The sequence below is a fragment of the Gossypium hirsutum genome, chromosome D07 (assembly GCF_007990345.1).
Source record: "Gossypium hirsutum isolate 1008001.06 chromosome D07, Gossypium_hirsutum_v2.1, whole genome shotgun sequence".
In the NCBI taxonomy this organism is placed as follows: Eukaryota; Viridiplantae; Streptophyta; class Magnoliopsida; order Malvales; family Malvaceae; genus Gossypium; species Gossypium hirsutum.
This window is the reverse complement of record NC_053443.1, coordinates 29,053,835-29,064,634: the sequence shown is the minus strand read 5'-3', so window position 1 is coordinate 29,064,634 and position 10,800 is coordinate 29,053,835. Positions and strand designations below refer to the sequence as shown.

The following is a 10,800-nucleotide window of genomic DNA, read 5'->3' as shown; positions in this document are numbered from 1 at the left end:
TCATAGCGTGGTTGTACGGTGACTGGGATGAGTCATACAATGAACTTCAGCGGTGGATTCCAATGATGCTGGAGTACGTGCCAAGAACTGTTCTAGACTTGTAGACGTTGCCTTATAGAGGCCCAAATGGGGATCTTGAACCGGGGAGAAGATTTTTTCACCGATTTTCTGGATGTTTGATCCATGTGTTAGGGTCTTCTCCCACTGCAAACCACTAGTTCAAGTTGATGGAATGTGGCTTTATAGAAAATACACATAGATACTACTAATTACGGTTCCATAAGACGGTAACCTAAATTTACTACCAATCCCCTTCACCATCATGAAGTCAGAGAACTCCGAATCATGGGAATTTTTCCTTAGGAACTTGCGGAGGCATGTTGTCAGGCAAGACAACATTTGCATTGTCTTTAATAGATCCAAGGGTCTTCTTACTTCGACTCAGCGTTTCGAGGTTTCATGGAGGTCTGTCTACTGCATTTGCCACATCACTGTCAACTTCCACATAGAGTACAAGAACAAAGACTGACGCTAACAAATCATGAACATGTGTAAAAATATCATATGTAAAAGTGTACTTGTAAATATTTTGAATTCATTTTACTAAAAGGAATGGTGACCAATTTTATCGGAATACATACATATGGTACAAGTTGGAACCACACTAATTCAGGCATAAGCTGGCAAGGTTGGATATTGATTGGTGGGGTCTAATCCTTCTCTCAGATAGTGGTTGGGTAGTTGGAGTGGTGGCAATGGGCTCAATATTTTGATGATCGGTACCAATATGGTCATATGATGACCAACCTCATTAAGGCCGATAATTTCGTCTTGAATCGTATGCATCAGTTGCCAATTTCATCAGTTTCTTAGCTATGTTTTATAGGCTGAAAAACTTGATGTAAAAAATGGGGTAGAGAGAAGCAAAACTGATGAAAGTTGGACACATGTTCATTGAAGATGTCAAGAATGCCATGGAAGACAATACTTGGAAGTCGAGGTCGATGAATGCAAAACTATATTCTTGGAACTTAGAAACTTTCTAGGTGACAAAGTGTATCAGTCGACCTGCAAGGATCCGACCAAGGTCCTACTGATTTGATCTCTGAAACAAGCATTGCGAGTGCTACAGGTTCTAGACACTTCGGTACTCGTGTGCGCATGTGGTTGCGGCATGTGCAACATTCAATGTGAATGTCGAACAATATATAGACGATGTGTACACGTTTCAACACACATTACATATTTAGGGTAACGAGTTTCCCGTATTATGGGATGTATCAACATGGGAAGTGCCTCCGCCTACGTTCGAGATGGTTTCAGACAAGTCACTACATAGGAAACTCAAAGGTCAAATGGAGACAACAAGGATTCAAGGTGACATGGATGTCAAAGAACAGCTCGAACCAAAGCATTGCACCATATACAAAATAGTCAGCCAAAATCAGAGCAAGTGTCCACATTGAAACGCCCATACTGGCCAATTTGCACAGTCTAGAGGAAATTAAATGATGTACCTAATTTATTTTTTTTTTGGTATTATGGAAATGAAAATTGTAATCGTGCTTGATACTTTGAAAATGAAATTATTTTCTTTACGTTTAATTCAAAACTATTAGTGTTTAATTTTAGCTAAAGTCTTTAGTGTTAAGTTTTTATTTAAAATTAACTTATATTTTTAATTAATTATAAACACATATACAACTTTTAATACTTTAAAATGATATTATAAGTTATACAAAAAAATCAAGAAGTTGTGGAATTATAAATCAATTAAACAAATATCAAATAACACTTAAAATTTATAGGTATCAAAATTAGAATAAACCGGGAGTGGTATCATCATTCAGGGTGTATTGAACACATCATGAAGATCTGGCACTGAATCGAATATGGTCGGAGGCGGGGTGGAGTACATAGTATCACCGATAGGTGTTGATCCAAACATATCAAATATTATTGGTGATTGTGGTTGCAGGTAAGTTGAACTGCAACCGCCTATCTCCAGGTGATATGCATTGCTCTAGGACCCCTCCCCAAAAGCGTCAACCCATTGGTCTAGTGAAGTGTGTGTGTTCAGAGGTTGGTCCTCCGGGTTAGGCTTCGCCACTAATTGAGACCCTTGTCTGTACCCCTGATTTGATACTGCCATAATTTGCACACCATATAAAAAAAGGTGCCCTTACGCCATGTCACAATATATGTATTCCTCCAAGGGACTAAAGTCAAACATACAGGATTGCTTTTAAGGCTGCCTCTCAAACCGGGCATTCCATAGTGCTATATATAGTTGATGTTCCACGGCCCAATCCACTCTGTCTTTTCCCCTCTTAGTCTTACCGTAGACATCATCAAATCGTTGTGGAACGTCCGGAAAAAAATTGTTTGTATCCAAATTGTCTGATAACCTGATCGACGTTGTACCACTCAACAATTGAAAAGTTTAAAACTGACGTATTAATACACCACAAATTTGATTTAGCATGAACCCACTGTGGAATAAGGGTTGCAACGTTCAGTGCGGAATACGACATCCACAAGAGCTACACAAAATAATAGAATGAGTTAGTTAAACGAGTCAAGTAACATGCTACAATTAAATAAGTTAAATCAATGTTACTCAATTAAAATTATATATATTACTTTGTCTCCGACGGATGCCTTTATCATTTGTCGGTACACTATTAGTGTCTTACTCGCGCCAATACCCGGAGACGTGACCCATCTGAAACTAAAAGAAACACGTTAGCCATAAACTATAAAATATTATCCACACTTATGAGTCATTAAATGTTAAGTATAACTTTTTTTACCTATTTACAAGTGGCCACCTATAAAGCTGGTGCCTAACAGACGCCAAAAACGACATCCTATACAGCGTCCAAGACTGCAGCAGTAGCAAAGAACCAATCATGTTATGTTCCCCATGATTTGTGTCCTGAAAAAGCTCTTGGTACAATGTCGCCAACACTGTTAATCCCCAGTTGTAAGTACTGGCACGATTGAAATCCTCAAATAGAAGCAAGTACATTAAGTGAACCCTATTAGACGTTGCATTCGACATAAGTACCCCCTATTAACTACAAAATATAGACTCGAGTAGCGCACCTAAACTCGTTTTCAGTGGTAGTGCTTGATAAGTCCTTGAAATTTGCTCTCAACCATGAAAATGTCAACGTCGTGAAGTTATGTTCCCCATCACCAAGGGATTGTTCAAGCAAGTTGTTACATACCACCGAATGTTCCAACATATTGCTTCGCCCTGTCCCCATGTCACCATCAACTTGTAGCCCACGTTGTATAGTGACGTCCTCCAATATGATCGTGCACTCCTCGCATGACATATGAAAAGTGCGGGTCTTTGAGCGCCACCGCTCAACCAAAACAGATATTAGGTCCACCCTCAGGTCGAACTTCCAGACCAATGCCACGTCTTTAAATCCCGCCAACTGTAAGTAAGGCATGACCCGCTCATCCGCATGATACTAGGAAAAATGGATCCGCGACCTCAATACCCAGTACTCATCCTATATGGTAAAATTTTTATTAAAAAATGATAATCAAATATCTATAAAATTAAATTTTATGGAAAACTAAAAAGTTAATATCTCAATTTGAATACTAAAATTCCGTCCCAAAATTTTAACAAATAAATATAATTTATTTTTGGTTTTCTAAATAAATTAAACCGAAGAAAAGAAATTCCTTTTTCCAATTCACGCCAAAAATAGCATTTTTGGAAAGAAAATGTTTATAAATAGTTGAGCAAATGGTTAATTCACAAGTAAGCCCCTCGGCGCTTTCCATTTCTTAAGAAGTACTTCCGCTGACTACTCAATTATTATAATTTATTCCAAAATCATTTTTACTACTTAATTATTATAATAAATTACATATAAAACACTCAATCAAAATTCTTAAATGTTGAATCCAAAATTCAATCCAAAATTGTAAGCATAATTATCATCATTTTAATACGAAATAAGTAGTAAGATAATGATAATAAATTGAGTAATGAAGTGTTAAAACATTATTGGTTTTTACCTAACTATCTTTTGGATAATCAGAGTAACTAAAATCGTAGCTAAACTAATTTTTACCTAACATAACTAATTTAGACATTAAATAAAAAAATCTATTTATTTTTTAACTAAGCTTTTAATAAACATACCACACTTTGTAAATAAATATCATATATAACATGCAAATAAATAATTTGTGATTTAATAATTTTATTGTTTCATTAACCTTCAATAAAGTGTAGTCCGCATTTACTCGAGAAGACATTCTAATATATGCATAACTTTTAAAAAATTAAACTACCCCTTCATAAATTAAACATTACATTACAATAACTACTTTTAATATAGTACATGCATATCAAAATATATTTACATACCTTAATCCTATTTATTAACTTCAAATTTTAAATAACACCAACTAAAACAAACACAAATCCCTTTTTCTTTAAAAGAAGCAGTCGTGGAGGAAGGAAGCCTCAACTCAGGTAACTATTTTTTTTAAATGTTAAAAGCAAGCCAAGCCTCCAGACCAGTTACGTCACTGATTCCGTTGATGCGGTTGACGTGATGTGACCGATTAATCAATTTTTTTATATTTATTTTTGTCCTCTCTGTTATTATTTTTTTAAAAAGTCCTAATATTGTTTATTTTATGCGTAAATACTCTATCTCATTCTTTTTTTCAGCTAACTCCCTGTCCTACTTTCTTTTTTTCTCATTTTTTTCCAAACTTGCTTTTCTTTTTTTATCCTTTTTTGTTTCACCCCTTACATTTTTATTTTTTTAGTTACGCCCCTTATCAAATGATTAATTCACATTGCGTAAATAATTTAAATGAAAATTATTTTACATTCCTAACATTTCAAATAACTATTAATTTACATAATTCACAAATTGTATTTTACAAAATATAATTTTACATTAGCTACCTTCCAAAATAATTTCACATAACTTACTTTAGTACATGATTTACATTTTCCTACATAATTAACAACATAAACGGCCAATTTTAACGACAACACAAGCAACTTTCTCAATACTAATAAAACATAATTAAACAATTTATTTTAGACTGATAGCATTGTGTCTTACAAATTGAAAAATACCATGTTTAACCGCAACACGAGCAAGTCGACCGAGTAAGTTTTTCAGTGCTAATATTTTGCAGCTCGGACGCTCTTAATATTGATGATCTCACTCGTGCGGTTCAATTTGGGAGTTCAATGGACTTTCAATCATCCCGATTACCCAGAGAATCCCAAATAATCTACCCGTTGGTTGCATAACCAATTTGAACCCTTTATCGAATAAATCACTAGCAACTGAGACCCCTATATTTACTTGAAATTGTCGTCGAAAATGACCATTAAATATGCGAGTGTCGAAGCTCTATCGGATTATCATTAAATAAAACATACCTTCAAATTATAAAATTTTCTAAATAAATAGAAACACAAAAACATAAAAATCAGTCCTAATCTTCCTCCCCTTCATCCTCTGACTTAATAAAATTTTAAAAAAAAAATCACCTTAGATTAAACTCCCATTGGAGTTATATATAGTCATTTGGTCAAGCCAAAGAGAATGGCTCCACCAAAACAAATAATAATTTTAGTTTTAAATTAAAAACTAAAAAAAAAACTAAAGATGGTGGCATCATTCTCTATGGCTCCACCAAATAAAATACTAAAAAAAATATAACATGTTAAAGTGGTGGCACTATTCTCTATGGTTCCGCCACTATTATTTATTTTTGGCCCTCGAATTATTCAAAAATATTGGTATTAGACAGGTATTTATACAAGTGACATCAAATAAATTGGCTCCACCTAAAAAATTTATTTTTAATCCTAACAGCCAATAATTCCACCAACTTTCACTACTCATTTCAGGTCGTTTACGTACATAATAAACAAAAAGTGGATAATTTTTATAATTAATCAAAATTTTTGAATTATTTTTATAAAAAATTGAAATAGTGCTAAATATCATATCAAAATTTTTAGAATGTTACTACAACCGTAAAATCTTAATTTATCATAATTGGTTGTTTTAGAGGTCAAATGTGACATCTTTCATTATGTTGATGTTACAAAATCTTGAATGAATCTCAATTGTCGTGATTAGTAAAAATCCCCAAACCAACATAAAAGTTTCCTTAAGGCTTGATTGAAGATAACTTGCATTTGGGAAAGATAGTAATGCCTCAAAATTTCATAGAAACTTGATGGACGTTAATTGTCTAGTGCTTTGATCCTCCTTAGAAGAAGGTGTGCTCTACTTTGTCAAGGTAGCACTACTAGACTCCTGTAATGTTGCACTCCTTTATGTTAAAAAAGAAGCTTGAGAGCGATTTCTTAGACAAGTGGCGCATTGATTCATATGTAGCCTTCAATGTTGAGGTGCAGATGCTTCGAAGTGCGTTGATCATCCTATAGTTATATGGAGGGGTGATTCCATTTTAATTAATGGGTGCTTTGCAAAAGTGTTATGCAAGGTGTACATATAGCTTCATAGTTAAGTGACAAAATTGATGCATGGCTTCTTGACGGATGGGAATAGCAGAGTTGATTGTGACCTTGATACAAAGCTCCAAATCTAAACATGAGAGTGTATGTGTAATCTCTATTCGGGTTCTTCCATTAAATTACATTATGAGCCGAGCATTGTCCATAGTGAAGAATTAGTTGTATAAAGAAATTAGAGCGATCAGACATGTAAATTAAAAAAAAAATGCAACAAGGAGAGGAAGATCTTGTCTAAAAGGATATGCATTTGCTGCTCTGTGAAGTGTGAAAAATCATGGACTCAAGGGACCTTATTTATAATGATTGGAAATCAAGTCCCTATAGGTGTATGAACCAAAGCTAGATACTAAATTTGAAGTTAAGTCCACTTGAATTTCTTTGCTGAAGGCAAGGATTTTGTCCTTAAAAAATAAGGGTAAACTACATCATTAGTCACTTATTTATGAGTAAGTTTTCATTTTGATCACTTAACTAAAAAAAGAATTACAGTTTGATCGCTAACATTTTCGAAATTGTTTTTCTTTTTTCACCCAACATTAAGTGACTAACAGTAATATTTTTTAGTTGGTATAATAACAATTTTAATTCTTTAACTTTTATACTTTCTGTCAATTTGACTCTAACTATTTATAAAATTATTAGTATTCTAATTTGGAAAGCTTAGCAAAATAATTGAAATCCACGTGACTCTCACTCACCCAAAACACTTTTTTCTTTTTGTTGCCAATAAAATCCGATTTTATTGGAGTGATTTTCGACCTTGTTCCATGATGCAGACAATTTTAGTACTTGATGTAATTAAGCCAATTTACATAACATTGTTCCAACTATAGATGTAATTAAATTTGACTTGTTTTTTTTTTTTGGGGGGGGGGCATATTCCTTGATTTCTTTTAAATTTTAGTGTTTGGGCCAAGTTATTTTGCAAACATCAAAATTGGCCCAGACCAGAATCTATCATGTTATCATCATTTTTATTATTACTTTTATTATTATTTCTATTTCCTACTTGCATTCATATTGCTTTCCTTTCTTTCAAGTGAAAATTGGTCAAAAAAAGACCAGTAAAAATTCAAATTTAAATTTTTGGGTAAGAAAATTTGAATATAAAATTTTGAAACACAAGTAAAACAAAGTTTTTGGAAGACTGGAATTCAATAAAAATCAAAATAAGAAAAAATTAAAATTATAGTGAAAGAAAATCAAATCTTTCAAGATTCGATTCTCGATTTCTTTTCCCTCTTTACAAATTTTGGTTACAAGAAACACAACACGCCAAGGTATCAGTGAGCTCATCCAAAGAATACAGTAGCCAAAGAGCAATTTTTTTATTTTTTTTATTTTTGGAGAAAGGTAATTTCAATTCTTGGGATTCGTAATTCGAATGCTTATAGGATTTTTTTTCAAACAAAAAAAAACCTTTTACCAACAAATATCTAGTAATGTGGTAAGAAATATTGTACCATTAGAAAAAAAATTCAAGTTTGAACATTAAAGATAATGACCAAAAAATAAATTTAAAGATACATTATTAGAAGAGACCGTTACAAACTCTTAAAAGATTAATCCCTATAAATCTTAAAATAGGTTTTAGGTTTGATTATGTGAAAATTAACTTACTAATATTATTACTTGTTACACCTCAATTGTTCGAACCGAGCAGTAGGTCCATGAATTGTACAAGCAAACCCCTCGAGAGGATCACTTGTGAGGACCCTCCAGGCAAACAACTGAGCAAGCCTCAGTCATTAACTATCACACCAAACTCATATTATTATGTCCCATCCAAAGTGAGACAAAGCACATCATAGCATCACCTAGCCTTGACTTATACCATCAAATCATTTGGTCAATTGGCTCTCATATATCAATGATAGCTTAACACATGGCACCTAGGAATAAGAGACTAAAGGTATATAAGGCCCTGAACAAACGACGGCATGGGATTGATCCATTAGTCTTTTTTCTCACCCCTCTTTACTTTCCTCTACTTATCATCTCCAGTTATCTTATTCGATGGTTCTTCGCGTTGTACTAAACAAGATAAACCATATATCTCCACTAGCTTCTCCACCTTATCCAAAGTGACACAAAGCACATCATAGCATCACCTAGCCTTGACTTATACCATCAAATCATTTGGTCAATTGGCTCTCATATATCAATGATAGCTTAACACATGGCACTTAGGAATAAGAGACTAAATGTATATAAGGCCCTGAACAAACGACGGCATGGGATTGATCCATTAGTCTTTTTTCTCACCCCTCTTTACTTTATTCTACTTATCATCTCCAGTTATCTTATTCGATGGTTCTTCGCATTGTACTAAACAAGATAAACCATATATCTCCACTAGCTTCTCCACCTTATCCAAATTACCATCAACATTATTTAATTATAAATTTTGGTCAAATCAATCATAAAATTCGAACTGAATATTAAAAAGTTAATATCGATATTTTTAGATATCAAAATATATAATTTTTGTCAAATATAAATATCATATATAAAAATATATATCAAATTACAAAAAAATTCAAACTCAATATCAAATAATGTATTAGTCACCTAGAAAATCTTGAATTTCCTTACGAGAATTGAGTTTACCGAACCAAAATATACGTATTGGAAGAAAGCATGAGAAAAACATTAAAAAAAAAAAGAATTAAAGTTGATTGAAACACAACTGTAGTAACAGCACAATCCTGAATTTTATCCCTGGATGAAAATTACCCTTTACCCCTTATAAAAAAGAAACGAAAAGAATGAAAAAAAAAAGAAAAAGAAGTTTTAAATCATTGGATTCGGGTCTAGTTAGCACCTGCTCATTAACCCACGCCACTATATGTGGATTTAATTTATATTAGGACTTAGTGTCTCTTTGGATAGGTGTTTATTTTTAGTGTGGTATGTTTAATTTTTTTCACATTATAATATTTAATTTTATCGTTACCGTTATTTTTATATTAACTGTAAGTAAACGCACCGACCGTACAAAGAAGACCTTAGCAAAAGAGTAATAATAAAAAGAAAACAGAAAACCAATGTACATGAAGGTATTTGGACAAAAAATCAGGAATACCCTAATCAAATTCTATCTTTATTTAATTTATAATAAATTTTACTTTTTATGATATAAAAGTAAATGTCTTATATTCTGTCTGTCCTAGTAAAATTGTAACGATTGATATTTTTAATTTTAAACTGTTTAAACTTTGATCTCAATTATTTTAAATATTTTAATTAATTAAAATATTTTAAAATATATATTTATAAATTACTTTAGCTAAAGTTTTTAAATATATATTTTAATAAATTTTAGGGTAAATTCCATCAACAGTCACTCAACTTTAAGATAACTGACAAAACAGTCACATTTGTTTCATTTGAGTCATTCAACTTTAGCAAAATAACAAAACAATCCTTTTTACCGTTTTCCGTTACATATGAAACAACAAAGTGACATGACAGATGACAGCTTGTTTGGTGTCATTAACCGTCCAGCTGGTCGGTTAGCACCAATTTAAATAGCCCCTTTAGCACCAATTTAGGGTTTATGTAATAGAATAAGAAGAGAAAAAGAAGAGGAGGAGGAGGGGGAGGAGGAGGAGGAGAAGAAGAAGAAGAAGAAGAATGGGAGAAAAAAAGGGATTTGGGATGGTTTCTGTCCAAGGCAAAGGGGTTATCAAAAGGAAATAAGGGTTTGTTGTCAAGGATTAAAGTAAGGCTCTTGAGAGATTCAGTGTCGAGAAAGGCTTTTGAAGTGAAAGCTTTAAATCGTGGAGAATCGAAGAAAGATAAGATTGGTTTAGTGCAATTATGGGCAGGGGATGCTTGAGAGCTGTGATCAGCCATTAAAGTTTGATTGTTGGTCACTACTTCGGACCTATTCCTTAGCATACCTATCTATCCTCTTTTTATTAGATGGATATTAGAATCAGACCCCGCCAAATTTTTAATATGAAACAATTGCAAAAGCAAGGAAAGAATCAGAATTTGACTAGAACAAAAGCGAAAAAAAAATAGTGGGGAAGTAAAAGATGGAAGGGGAGAACCCAGATCTGAAAGCTCCTTTTTTCTTCTTATTTGTGTTGAGTGTTTTTCTTTTTCATCTTGTTTGTTTCCTCTGTCTAATCACTTTGTCAAACTTGTTAGGTAGAAAAGAAATGAGAAGACAATAAAAAGAAATTGAAACCAAAATTAGGATTTAGAAACTGGTAAAATACTAAAACCCATATATTTCTCTC

General features: G+C 32.9%; 1 protein-coding gene across 1 annotated transcript; it reads right to left on the bottom strand.

Annotated features, from left to right (window-relative positions):
- LOC107956153 (protein MAINTENANCE OF MERISTEMS-like) lies at nt 1–3,464 on the bottom strand. The gene is made up of 5 exons (XM_016891887.1): nt 3,109–3,464; nt 2,814–2,993; nt 2,644–2,725; nt 2,409–2,543; nt 1–204 (listed from the first exon to the last, which is right to left on the bottom strand). The coding sequence occupies exons 1-5, from the start codon at nt 3,462–3,464 to the stop codon at nt 1–3; spliced, it is 957 nt and encodes a 318-aa protein (XP_016747376.1).
- Between the last annotated feature and the right edge of the window lie 7,336 nt (nt 3,465–10,800).